We start from the raw sequence: 15,272 nt of genomic DNA, 5'->3' as shown, positions 1-15,272 counted from the left end.
GTATCAAATTTCAAACTGAATGATTACTTGGGGGAGTATTAAATGGATAAGTAATGGTTACAGAGTAAGAGGATTTTACTTTTTAAATTCTATGTTTACTTTAATGACACAACCAATAAAATACTGGATTTATAAGATACTAGGACACTGCTCACTTTGTTTTCCTAGATACTACTACAAATTCACAGTCTTCAAACTTCAAACAGGGACTTCAGAGCTAATCTAGTGATCCAACGTTTAGATAGTTTCCTATTAGAAGTCAGGCTTCTTTAGGCCAAGACTTATGCCTTAACTCACATTTAACCCCCCGCCCCCAGTGCTTAGATAGCACACATCATTCACTTAATAAAAAACTGCCAAAGGGAGGATGGACGGACAGATTGACATAAGGGAAAGGAATGAACTGATGATTAAAGCTTTACTAAGGAGCTGAAAAATATCTAAGATGTGGGAGTAACACAATAATTTAGGAATTTTAGAAAAATTGTCAAAAACATTTCAAAAGCTATCTCAAGAAACTTTATGTCTGCCAATTTAACTGTCTACATAGCTATTCTGAACTAATAAGAAAACTTCAATCTCCTATTTTGCTCTGATATACAAAGACTAAATTGCCAATTATCTGAGATAAAAGAGAAATAAAGGAAAAAAAAAAAAACACCCTCTGATTTAGCCAATGTCCAAACTAATGATATAATTTCTTAGGCTACAGCCTTGGGCTCTATTCTACCTAGCCTAAAAATTCCCAGACATCACTCTTCCCAGAACCCTCATTATCTTCACCATCCACAATAACTTATTTCTAATCCTGGTCCAAGCCTACCTACCATCTTCCTCCTCTTTTTCTATTCTCAAATAAATAATAAATAAATTTTAAAAATCACACAATTAATACTATAATTACAACCTCTAACCTCATGTGGGCATTCAGCTGTCTGTATCTGTCTACTCAGCTGACTGCAAGCTCTGTTAATTGTCAGAGCTTTGTATCTCAACTCTTCCCATTACACATCTTTAAGTGTATCTATAGTCATTTTCTTCTCCTCTCTCTATTGCTCTGGAGTTGAAAGATAGTTAAATTAGAGATACAAGACACTTGTACGCATTAAATGCTCAATCAACGCTGTTCAACACATTACAGTTTTACCTAAATTATTTAAATGCATATTCCCTGTTTCTTGATCAACAACTTTTAATTTTCCTACTCTGTCTCCAACTTCATTTTGGAATTATGAGTCCTTCAAAATGCAAATTCCCATTTGGACCATGATTCTATCTCAGAATTCTGTAGTATAAAACAAATACATAAATACTATGCTTTATGCCAAACTAAAAGTTAAAAAAAAATTATGTCTCACAGAGGAAATAAAGTTTTATATTAAATACGCAAATAAAATTTTGATCTTAATATATATACTTATCTATATATATGACTGCTCCCTAGGAATATATGTTTTTGAGCACATTATGCATGTGTATAAACAGAGAACATATTTTTAGGAGGAAGTCATATAAATTCTAGTTACTTAAATTAGCCAGTTAGAAAGATCTACAAGTATCTTGAAGTCAGGTAAAATGAAAGGTAAGGCCCAATTGCTAACAAATAAAAATACCCTACTTAATTGTTAAGCTACTCCCATCTTCCCATAATTTAACCACAGCAGGAAAAAGATTCAATTTAAAACAGAAGCTAGGTGAAATCAGTTTACATATAACTTTGAAAGCTTCTTAGAATCACTACCCAAGAGCATACTAAAATTTAAGATTGACAACAGTCCCTCACTATCTAAGAGAAAGAGTCGTCAAAGACATTCTAATCTAATTGAAAATTAATTTCTTCACTTTTAAAAATAATTACTAACAAAAGAAAACATACTCACCTCTTCGATTAACTTTTCATTTGGTGATGATGTACAAAGACAAACAAGGTAAGTTTGCTTAAAACTACCTTTTGTACCAATCTCTGGATGGTCAGAACACAGCTTTGCTAGAGCAGTTGCTTGACTTAACTGATTGGTTTTGATTAGATGTTTAATTCTCATATCCAACAAGATGGGACCCTCAAAAGCTAAAAATTCATTCACTTTAAAAAACAAGACATAATAGATTATTAACATTTGGTAATAATTCATTTGCAATACAAATACTTAAAAGGAATATCTTTTTTAAAGCACAGGAACTAATAATACTTTTTTCTTTGTGATTTTCTATTACTGTCATGCTATTATAAAATACTTGACTTTATAAAGCAAAAGGAGTTTATACTGCTAACTTTTAAAAGGTGCATTAAATATTTTTACCCACTTAGATTGAGGTGAATTAACTTTTATATGATAAAAATATTTTTGCATTGATTTCTAATAGCCCATGCTACTAAAATTACACTAATTCTTTTCCCTACAGCATTTATTCTTGAATATCAGACATTAGTATCCCTGCAAATCTGCTGTACTGGGGCATTACACACTTACATGGGTAATCACAAAAGAATGGGTATTTTAGAAGATGAGACTCAACTAATATTGTGTTCAATACTGATGATGTATTTTTCATGTTACAAAAGTGAAGTCTATTTTGCTTTAATAGGTGTTTTAGAACAAATTAATTATCTACAGAAAATAAATAGGTTCAAGAAAGTCTGATGAAACTTCTGCAGGTTTGAAATTTTTAAAACAGGAACTGATAAACCTCAACATTTGCTTAAGACCCACTTACACATAATACATGTCTAGTCTGTTCAACTCTTTGAATTTCCTACTACTTGTTTGATCAACTACAAATAAGAATTTTTATTTTTTGTATTTGTGAAGGAGTTTAAGTTTTAACAAGTGCAAATTTAAACTTCTGTTTTCTGTACCAGAATGAGAAATGTTTAAAAATTTACTTGGTGATGGCTAGCCTGAAACCTTTGGAAGGCTTTTAGTAATATAATTTTTAAATACTCTAAATAAAACACAGAATTTGTCTACTTATGAACAAACTGGAAAACATGTCTAGCAAGTAATTTGTGGATTAAAAGATGGAGAATGAGAGATGTTCTTCCTTCTTTAAATAGCCTTTACTACCTTCTTGTACTTTTATTTTTTGGATCTAACTGCACTGTATTCCATGGTGAAGAGATTCTTCTATGAGATAGTATAACCATGGCTCCTCAGTATTAAAACCATGAGTGTATAATTTGACACAGGATCCCAAATTCCATCCTTTTCTACACCTTTGTACCTGTCACTCTTCATTCTATTCTACCCTCTGCCATATTAAACTAAATCAAAAAGTATAAAGATTGAGCACAGATAAATAAAATTAAATGCATAACTCTGTGTTGCCTCTAATCTTACATATACAGGACATTACTTTTATTATTGTTTTTAGTATCACACGATCCCACTGGGAAAATTATATTGCAAATATCTTTCACCATTTAGTTTACTGCCAAACCAAAAATCAGTAAAGATTCTAAATAAACGTAAAAATAAAAAAGTTAAAGTTCTGGCTATAAATAGGTCATAGACTTAAAAAACACCTTTAGTTTCGTAATACAATAATTCTCTTTAAAGGAAAAATCCAGCAATACAAAGTCTGAGAATTATTTAAAATACTCCCACTAAAACTTATAATCAACAAATTCTGAGGATTGTGGCAAAGATATTATTTAAAGGTGGCAAAAGTATTTAGTAAAACTGATGACACTGAATAGAACATGAAATAGTACCTAAAAATCTTAAATAGCAACACATAAATTAGAATGACAAATTGTGCAATATAATTTTTGAGCTAATTCAATATATAGAATATATGTTAACATAAGATTTCAAAAACATAGATATTTTTTCTTTTTTAATGATGGGAAACCACTGCCACACTTAGTGCAAAATTGATTCCAAAGAAATATAGACTATTAGAGCAGAAGGGACTTTACAGATAATTTTGTCCAGCTCCATCATTTGGCAGATGAGTAAACTGAGGCTCACAGAAAGTAAGTAACTTCCTAGGATCATAAAGCCAGTTAATGACAGAACCAGGACCAGAATAATGTGTCTTCTGACTTCCAGCTTAATATAGTGGTAGGATAAGAAAACCAAATTCACAGTAAATGTGACTACTTCTAATTAGATTGGCACTTCATAGCAGTAATGAGCTATGAAGTAGCATTATTTTAAAGGAAAATAATCATGCATTCTGAAGCTCAGGATTCACATGGATCAAAAGTAATTATATTTTAATACTCAATTCAGAACCTGCTGAACCTCTCCCCTAGCTTTTTCCATTTCTCCTGCATTGCCTTCCACTTCTGATCCCTTTATATCTTTTTACTGCTCTCCTATCTAGAACATGTTTTTTTCTTATAGCATTATAATATCCTTGAGTAGCTAGTCACATCACATCTCATGCTCTACACCTTGCTTTTCCCACTCCCATCCCAGAAAAATAAAAATATCTTGAATTTTACTTGTGTGTAGCTTTTTAATCTACTCTCTCTATATTTATGGACTTGAACAGAAAAGCAGCTTTTACTACCTTCGAGCCTAACAAGAAAGCTGGATGACATAATATCACAATGTAAATCAATATGTAGTCAGTTCAATTAAGAAAGAATGGCTTCTCTTCATAGAATGCCACTTACATAATTTTAAAAAATACTAGTTTCCACATTAAAGATAATTAAATATTTACAATATATAAGTTGAATTTTTGTGATCAATCATTACACAAATATTAAATGAGCATCCTATATACCAAAGCTTAGGCTAACTAGGTCCTAGATTTCCCTCAAAGTGGAGTCAACTTATTTACTGGGCAAGGTATAGACAACATCTCTAACAAGCATCTGAAATTGCATACAGAAATCTCTATCCCACAGTATGTTACCTCAATTTACTTAGTTGTGCTCAAGCAAAGAACCTAACAGTTTCCTTAAAAATGCCCTCTCGTGCTTCCTTCTCACACACACATTCAACACACCACCTAATTTTGTCACTGCTTATTGCCTAAATACTCCAACCCATTCACTTTTTTCCGTCTCTACTCCTGCCATTCATTCACCCACTCCTCCACTTTGTAGCATTCTGCTAGTCATCTGCATCCACTCTTATACCATCACATTTCTACTAAGACCCACTTTCTTTCTTTCTTTTTTTTTTTTTAAGTACAACAGACTTGATTGTCTTCTCCTAAGTTAAAATCCTCCAATGCTTTCCCTTTGCCTTCAAAGAGTAAATTCTAAAATTTTTACCATGGCCTACCTGAATCTCCACCAACTATTCCTTTTTTAAAAATACAATTTGTATTTCCTTTTAAAAACAATTCAGCATTTGGGCAAGAAAGAAAATGCATCCAAATTGGAAAAGAAGTAGTCAAATAATCTGACGGCAAAGGATATGACCTTATTTGTAGGAAACCCTAAAAATTCCACAAAAAAACTATTAGAATAAATGACTTTAGCAAAGTTACAGGATACAATAATCAAAATATAAAAATAAGGTCAATTTTTATACACTAACAATGAACAACCTGAAAAGGAAACTAAGAAGAAAAATTTATCCTAAAATTCATATTAAATCTCAAGGAACTCCTGATAGGCAAAACAATTTTGAAAAAGAACAAAGTTTGAGGTGTCCCATGTCCCACTTCCTTACTTCAAAATAATATATATAAAGCTACAGTAATCAAAACATAGTGGTACTAGCATATAGACAGACATAGGCAATGCAACAGAGCATAAAGGCCAGAAATAAATCTTCACATATATGGTCATATGATCTTCGACAAGAATGCCAAAAATCACTCAATGAGAAATGGACAGTCTCTTCAACAAATGGTGCTTGAAAAACTCACATTCACATGCAAAAGAATGAAGTTGGACATTCACCGTATACCATATAAAAATTCAACTCAAAATGGATTAAAGATCTAAATTTAAGACCCAAAACTATAAAACTCCTAGAAGAAAACAAAGGAGATAAGCTTGAAGACACTGGAATTGGCAAGAATTTATTGGATGACATCAAGATAGACAATAAAAACAAAAACAGACAACTGGAACTACATCAAACCTAATTTTTATGCATCAAACGACAGAACCAACAGAGTGAAAAGGCAACCTACATAATGGGAAAAAATATGTGCAAATCATATACCTGATGAGGGGTTAATATCTACATAAAGAATACTTACAAAAAAAAAGAATACTTACAGCTCAACAATAAGAAATCAAATAGTCCTATTAAAGAGTTAGACAAAGGATTTTAACAGACATTTCTCCAAAGATGATATATATTTAACACATGAAAAGACACCAAACTAATCATCATAGAAATGAAATCAAAACAATGAGATATTACTTCATATCCATTAGAATAGTTATTACAAACAAACAAAACAAATGCTAACAAACCCAGAAAAGAAGTGCTGGTGAGGATGTGGAGAAACTGGAAGCTTTGTGCACTGTTCATGGGACTGTAAAATGGTACAACTTCTATGGAAAACAATCTGGAAGCTCTTCAAAAAGTGAAAAATAGAACTATCTACCATATGATTCATCCACGTCTGGGTTATGTACATAAAAGAACTGAAAGGAGGGTCCTCAAGTGATACACATGCACCCTCAGGTTCATGACAGTACTACCTACAAGAGCCAAGAAGTAGAAGCAATCCCAACGTCCACCAACAGATAAATACATAAAATAAATGTGGTATATCCATGCAATGGAATATTATTCACTCTCAAAAAGGAAATCCTGGGATATGCTATAATATGGATGATCCTTGACAATAAGAACATTATGCTAAGTGAAATAAGCCAGTCACAAAAAGGTAAATACAATATAATCCTACTTATAAAAGTAACTAAAGTAGGGATCCCTGGGTGGCGCAGCAGTTTGGCGCCTGCCTTTGGCCCAGGGCGCGATCCTGGAGACCCGGGATCGAATCCCACGTCAGGCTCCCGGTACATGGAGCCTGCTTCTCCCTCTGCCTATGTCTTTGCCTCTCTCTCTCTCTCTGTATGACTATCATAAATAAATAATAAAAAAAATTTTTTTTTAAAAGTAACTAAAGTAATCAAAGTCATAGAAACCAAAAGTAAAATGGTGGTTAACCAGGGGCTGAGAGACTTGAGGTAGAAGGAGTTGAAACTAAATTGTTACAGAATTTTAAAAAATGTTGGAGAGACTAGGCAGCTTAGTCAAGCATCTAACTTCAGCTCAGGTCATAATCTCAGGGTCTTGGGACTGAGCACTGTGTCAGGCTCCATGTTCAGCGGGACATCTACTGGTCCCTGTCCCTCTGCCCTTTCTACTGTTTGTGTGTGCACTCTCTCTCTCTCTCAAATAAATAAAATTTTTTAAAAAACTGTTACAGAATTTTAATTTTGCAACATGAAAAGTTCTGGAGATACATTTTACAACGATATTAATATATTTAACACTACTGAACTTTTACACTTAAAAATGGTATGTGTTGGGCAGCCTGGGTGGCTCTCAATGGTTTAGCGCCGCCTTCAGTCCACGGTGTGATCCTGGAGTCCTGGGATCGAGTCCCATGTCAGGCTTCCTGCATGGAGCCTGCTTCTCCCTCTGCCTATCTCTGCCTCTCTCTCTCTCTGTCTCTCATGAATAAATAAATGAAATCTTTTAAAAAAAATGGTATGTTTTTTACCACAATCAAAAATCACTGCAGCACTGTTAATCACAAAAATTTCATATTTAGAAATTTAATAAAAATAGAATACCTCAAGCTGTAGATAAGCGGTTCTTAACTATGGTTGTACAATTAGGTTGATCTTCTTAAAAGTATTAATGCCTGGGGCTGAGACCCAGAGACTCTGGTCTGAGGTAGACCTCCAGCCTTGAAATGCCTAAAACTCTATAGGTGATTTAAGCGTAGCCAGGATTGAGAACCACTCCTCTAGGAATCTATATATCGTGTCCAAATTACCATTAGAATCTATATTTCGTGTCCAATTACCAATTAGAGATAGTCTTAATCTTTGCCCTATCCCTCACCCTTTCTTGAGGGAATACATTACATTTATAACAAACAGAATCTTTTACTTAAAAGATTTCAGAATGTCTTAAATCATGTTGCTTCCTTTTTCGTTAAATCTGAAACTTTATGGTCATTACCTGATTATGGTAAAACTTTATGATAACAGATTTTCTGACTTGACTGCTGTGAAACAGAATTTTTAAAAGACCAAAAAAAAAAAAAAAATCCATACCATAGGTGAACCTAAAATTTTTGTGTGAATTAAAATTTCACTATGAGTTTTGCATTAATTAAGTTGACATGGGGTGCCTGGATGGCTCAGTGGTTGAGTGTCTGCCTTTGGTTCGGGGCATGGTCCCGGAGTCCTGGGACTGAGTCCCCACATCAGGCTCTCCATGAGGAGCCTGCTGCTTCTCCTTCTGCCTATGTCTGTGCCTCTCTCTGTGTCTCTCATGAATAAATAAATAAAATCTAAAAAAAGAAAAATTAAGTTGACATATTTATATATATATATATAAATTATTATAAAACAGACCCATTAAAACAGAATGCTTCAAGATATTTTAAGAAACTATTGAGTGTATTTTATTTTAAAATCATTTTTAGTAAAAATGAAAATTTGGGGGTCACTATATTTTTATTTAAGTATATAATAGAGTATAATTAATGTTAAATACAAATATGTCATCAGCGTAAAATGGGAGCAAACACTTTCACAGGCTTACTACAGTTAAATTCTATCAGCTTAATTCTATCCAGTCACTATCCTGATAATTTAAGGGTTATATGTAAGTAAAGTCTAATTTAGAAGTGATTTTTTTTTAAGATTTATTTATTTGACACAGAGAGAGAGAGAAAGTGAGCAAGGGCACAAGTGGGGGTGGGGGAGGTAAGGAGTGAGGGGTGGGGAGTAGCAGGCATTCTCTATATAGACGCGTAAAGTTACATATACATACACAAAAAATATACCAAAAGTATCAAAAAAATATCAGTATAGTAACTAGAGATTTACCATCTGAAAGTAAATGCAGCTGCATGCAATCAGATCTGACCTCATCCTATTTACCTGGAAAGAATGAGTTATCACCTGCTCTCACCTTCTATCTCCCCTCCCTTCAAAATATTACATCTTATGTAAACTAACATGTGATAAACCAGAGAACTTATCCACCTTCGCTTTTAAATGCAAAGTTTATTACTGAAATAAAGATTTATTTTCTCACAAAATTCTTAAAGATTTATAAGTACTGTGGGAAAGCTTAGCCTTCAGAAATTTCCTTTGAAAAAAAAAAGGGTTCCGGGGTGGAAAAAAGGACAGCAGGGCTTAAGATTCAAGAAAGGATGGGTAAGTTAACAAAAATGTGAATTGTACAACTGCAAATTATCCCAATATAGAAGTATAAGGAAAAGGGTGAAGAAATTCAGTGTGATTGTAATAGAAAGGTCTCACAAAGTTTATATTGTAAGATGACATCATGTACAAAACAGAAAACAGGCTGAGGACCAAGGATGCATGCATCATGACTGTTAGGTTCTAACCTATGCAAAATGTTATTGAAGCTAGAACCCAAGATGACCCCTAGAGCTCACCAAAAATATTGAGGACAATCAAATCGGCAGAGGTGGGTATCTTCTGGAGAAAAGACGGTTCCTTGGGTGTGATATAAATAATCAAATAAATAATCTCTGTCTCCTGACGGAGAAAAAGGAGAATTCCTCTAATGGTGGTTTTATTAATAAGCTTTAGATTTAAAGGGGCAGAATGAACAATGGAGCAAATGGAAATAGATGGGAAAACCTAATTTTCAAAATGGGGCTGAGCAATAGATGTAATCCTGAATAAAAGTCTCAAAATTAATTATATTAAAAACATGGCTTGTGATCATTCAGAAGATATGTGAGCATTCAGAGCCAAGACAGATTCAATAAACATAAATTAGGTTACAGTTGTCACAAAATTATCTCAATATATATCAGAGACCCAAATGTAAAATGTGGAACTGTAAGAGAGAAATGAAATTATGAAAGAAATCTATGGAACTCTAGGTTATGTAATGAATGAATATGTATGTATGTATTGCTATTTTTATTTATTATTTTATTTTATATTTTTCAGTATAGTTCACATAGTGGTAATGAGTTTTTAGATAAAACACCAAAGGCATGACCCACAAAAGAAAAAATTCCTAAGTTGGACTTCATTAAAATTTTAATTTTCTGCTCTGTGAAAGACACTGTTAAGGAAAAGGATGAACCACAGACTAGAAGAACGTATTTGCAAAATTTGTATCTGATAAAGGATTCATATCCAAAATATACAAAGAACTGTTAAAATTTAACAATAAGAAAACAAACTTATTTTAAAAACAGGGAACAAAAATCTAAAGGGATGCCTCACCAAATATATACAGATGGCAAATATGCATATGAAAAGAATGTTCAGTATCTTATATCATTACAGAAATGCTAATTAAAACAAAAATGTGATATTACTACACACCTATTAGAATGGCTACAATTCCCAAAATAGGTAATCCCAATTACCAATGAGGGTCTAGAGCAACATGAATTCTCATTCATCGCTGTGAGAATGAAGAATGGTATAGCCACTTTAGAGAACAGTTTGGCAGTTTTTTACAAAGCAAAACATAGTCTTACATATGATCTAACAATCTTACCCCTAGTATTTACTCAACTCCTGTGAAACTTATGTCCTCCCAAAAACTTGCATACAAATGTTTATAGTAGTTTTATTCATAAACAGAAATGGTAGCAACCAAGATGTCTTTTAATAGGCAAATGGATACAGAAACTGGTACATGCGTGCCACATATATTATCATGGAATACTATTCAGCAATAAAAAGAAATGAGTTGTTAAAGTATTCAAGACCTAGGTAAATGTTAAATGCATACTGCCAAGTAAAAGAAACTAGACCAAAAGGCTGTATCATTATATGACAGTCTCGAAAAGGCAAAACTATAGAGATGGTAAATAAATCAGTAGTTATCAGGTGTTCAGGAAAGGGTTCAACAGGTGAAGATGTTGATTTTTTTTATGGCAGTGAATCTATTCTGTATGATACTATAATGGTGGATACATGGTACTATGCATTTGTCAAAACCTCTAGAACCTTACAGCACAAAGAAGGAATCTTAAAGTATGCAAATTTTATTTAGGAGGTTGGGGAAGCCCAAGATGAAATGAAGAATATGGCAAAAAAAAACACACAAAAAAACCCCCAACCCCCCCCCAAATAAAAACCCCACTGTATTAACAAATATTATGAAAGAACTTCACTGAAAGAGGCAGGGAAATAAAGTGCTCACCTAACCAACTCTGGATGAGTAGAGTCTATTAGAAAAACGGCAAGAGAAATTGTACATAGCATTGTATTCTAATCAATAAAGTTGTTTTCCACAGAGGTGTAAGTTATCAATTATGAAACCACTATACATGTATACTAAGACTGATGGCCAGTGATACTAGGTCAGTCTGAACAGGCTATATTATTGCATGATTCCAATTATATAACACTCTGTTGAAATGAGAGGTTATAGATAAGCCAGAAGAGAAGACTTGAATGATTCTTTCAGTATGGATTAGACTAAAAGACATTAGTACGAACGCTCATATTTAGTTTTACATAAATACAGCTCGTTATATATGGAAATATGTATAGATGTATCTATACATAGATTAGTATACCTACATATATTTTCTTGCTTTATCTGTTGAGTGTTCCTAGAAGCAATGATACCCTAGAAACAATGTCACTTTAGTAGCAATAAACACACCCAATTACCAGGTCTTGGTTTCTAACACTGGTCTCCAAGAAAAAAGAACAAAGGCTCTTGATTCTAGAAGTAGGGCAGAAAATATGTAAAATAAGCTAGAGTACTTTATAATGCCAAAAATCAAGAAAGTACCCAAATAAAAAACAACCCATAATGATGGGTATAAAGGAATACAAAAGTTAAATCAGAGAGTTCCCAATGGCCAAAGCTGGGACAATTTGAGCAACAAAGTAAATAAAGTAGTTTTGGATTATGACCAAAGTGTAAAATGAATTTCCATTAGTCCATATTGATATAAGTAAATGACTGAATAAATGGGGAAAAGACAAATCTCTATAAATTTCAAATAATCTGTGTAGACACTCCCCCCTCAAGGAGGTAGGGCTTAAATTTCCACCTCTTAAGTGTGGGCTGCATGTAGCAACTTCCTTCCAAAGAGTACCATATGGAAAAGGAGAAAAAGAGTAACTTTAAAATGGAGAAACCTGACATACTACCTCTGCCAGGTCATCAAAGTTAACATCAATAGTGAGAAGTCATGCGGACAGTATGTACCCCTGATATGATGTGGTAAAAATGGCATTTTACCTCTGTTATCTTCCTCCCCAAATCCGTAAGCCCAATTCTAATCATGTGAGCAACATCAGACAACTCCCAATTAAGGGACATTCTACAAAATACCTGACCAGTATTCCTCAAAACTGTCAAGGTCATCAAAAACAAGGAAAGTCTGAAAAATTGTCACAGCCAAGAGGAGCCTAAGAAGACATGACGACTAAATGTAATGTGGTATCCTGGATGGAATCCTGGAACAGAAAAAGGACATTAGATAAAAACTAAGGAAATCTGAATAAAGTATGGAAGTTAGTTAATAACACTGTATTAATATTGGTTTATTAACTGTGACAAATGTATCATACTAAGGTAAGATATGAAGAGTAGGGAGAACTGGTAGTGGGTATATTGGAACTCTTCACAATTTTTTTGTAAATCTAAAACTATTCTAAAATTAAAAGTTCATTTTTAAAAATAATGAATTAGGTCATATTAACCTCAGTATTAAACACTATGACTTAAGAGAATTCTAGCCAAATACTTGTTATGGTGTTATGGTCTTTTATCAAATCCTTATATACAAAAAAGGAGAATGGTGGAGCAGAAGACATAAGGAAAAACAGGTGTATTTTATCAAACAACCATAATCAAAGAGTATTGATTAAAGGACTGAAGGCAAGAAGGAAGGTTTCTGTAAGTATCCTGGGGCTAGGTTTCTGTAAGTATCCTGGGGCTAGACTTCTGGACATGACCATTTTATGGTTATTTTTCAAGGACCTGGATGCCAACAGAATATATGTTAATAAGAGGAAACTGATAAGGACAAAAACCTTGAATAACAAAATCAAGACTGCAAAGAATATTGAAAAGTTGCAAAACACAGAATGAATCTAACAGTGAAATTAAGCAGGGAAAAAAAAAAAAGCAATGCTTCGTGTGCCAAAAGACAAAGTATAAAAATGTAGTTGATAATTTAAGGGTAGCACTTGTTTCTTAAAATGTTTGTATGGTTTTAGTAATCGCACCAAGTTGTGAGAATGATGTGGCTACCCGAAAAGTTTAATGTCATCTTAAGTCACACTACAAGTATAAATTGTTAGAATGAAAAATACAAGAGTACCAATGACCTCAAAGCTTATTAGATCATATTTAGGGTACACGTTAAGTTCTGAGAATTAGATATTAAAGAGAACAAAATGCACTAAAAAAACAGAATCATGATTGTAGATTTAAAATCTTTTAAAATCTCAAAAAATAAAATAAAATCTTTAAAAATCTCAATTGCTATGGCATGAAAGAGGGATTTATACTTTGTTTGGTATAGCTCTAGCAGTAGCACTAGATCCAAAACATGGAATTCTAAGAATGCAGTTTTCACAATTTTCATAGTCAAGATTTTCTAATCACAGGTTAAGAATAGACTGAACTACACAGCAAAGCACTCTCTAGCAAATAAATTGGTGTTTAAGCAAAGGCCAACTTATCAGTGATATTTTAGAAGGGCATTAAAATTGAGTAAAAAAATAAACATTGTCTTTCCAATCTTGAGATTATGACCAAAGAAAGGTACAAGTAACATGTAAGCTTAAAGTTCCTGTAATATTCAAAGGCCACCTACTTGAATTATGTTGATTTAGTTACTAGTTACTTTATTCTAGGATGCTAAAACCTTGAAATCAAATCAGCATTTCCACCCACCCTTAATCCCCCAAATCAAAGAGCATTTTTTGGTTTACCTGAGTTTTAGTGGGTCCAAACTTAAGTCAATCAAAAAAAATATTCAGGATTAAGTAGATTACTTTCAATTATTACATTAAACCTCCAAAGGCTTCACTATAAACAAACTAATAAGCATAGCCTACTGAGATATACTCATTATTCTCTAAGACCTAATTCTTCTCTTCAAACTTGTTATAGATAAGTTAAACTAAGAAGCTGGATATTTAAAGCTAAAAATTCCCTATCCTTTTGAACCATCAAGTTTGAAAATGTAAATAAATAAATAAATTAACATTTGTGTAAAATGTTAATTCCTTCAGCTTTTTCAATAGAGGTAACAAACATACACTTCTAGGTTATGTGATTATCCATAAAATGACTCTCATCAAAGACACATTCTAAGTAACAGAGGACCAAGTAGTCATTATGGCTGCAAAATCTCTGTCATTTAACATCTGATTGTTTCATTGAGTTTTATTAAAGTCTAGCTACCTATAATCCACTGCTATTGTAAGAAACTTGTCTTGACTGAATAGTCCAAATTACTCCAGTAGCTATGTCAGGCAAAGAATGAGAAATAAAGCAGCACAGAGATGGGCAGAGAGTGTTAATAGAAATGATGTTAGGCACATTTAAGCAAGTAAGGAAACTGAGCACATATTCTTTTAAAATAAATTTTAAATCCTGCTAAGGTAAAGGTTCCATTTTCCTGTTTTAGTGTAATGTGTGAGTTTGGCAAAAATGCTCTTCAGAAATTGACAACAGAAAAAAGGAGTTAATTATTTAAGCTAGGTATGATTTTATTAGGCAAGGTGCAACAAGGCATGATATAAAAAGGAGAGAGGTCTTGACTTCAATTCCTGGCTCTGCCTCATATCACTGGCAATGTGATATAGAAAAGACAACCAATCTTCCTGAGCCTCCATTTTCTCATCTGTAAAACAGGGATAATAAAGATCCTACCTTTTTCACAGGATCATTGTGAAGGTTAAATGAAATCATAAATATAAAAGCACATTTCACACTGTTAGGAATTATACAATGTAATCTGATATTATGAATATATTACATCCAGTATTTCCAAAAGCTGAATAGATTAGAAAGTATAATTTGATTATAAGAACAAAATCATAGTGGTATTAGTATACTGCGAATGTAACTAATAGGCCAAAGGCAAAAAATTCTAAGATTTTCAACTTTTAATGTTGTTATTAT

General features: G+C 32.9%; 1 protein-coding gene across 3 annotated transcripts in view; it reads right to left on the bottom strand.

The window, feature by feature from the left end:
- ZNF292 (zinc finger protein 292) overlaps window positions 1–15,272 on the bottom strand; it is a 98,031-nt gene that overhangs the window by 24,275 nt on the left and 58,484 nt on the right. For 2 of the 3 annotated variants that reach the window (XM_025444850.3, XM_035697381.2), the window contains exon 6: window positions 1,881–2,083. In XM_025444850.3, the coding sequence (XP_025300635.1) occupies window positions 1,881–2,083 (203 nt within the window). Of the gene's footprint in view, window positions 1–1,880; window positions 2,084–12,464; window positions 12,562–15,272 lie in introns of those variants that run through there. The other variant, XM_049092339.1, reaches the window with a different exon arrangement.

The sequence above is a fragment of the Canis lupus genome, chromosome 12, assembly GCF_003254725.2.
Source record: "Canis lupus dingo isolate Sandy chromosome 12, ASM325472v2, whole genome shotgun sequence".
NCBI lineage: Eukaryota > Metazoa > Chordata > Mammalia > Carnivora > Canidae > Canis > Canis lupus.
Note: the sequence above shows the minus strand (reverse complement) of the source record. Positions and strands in the feature narration are given on the sequence as shown.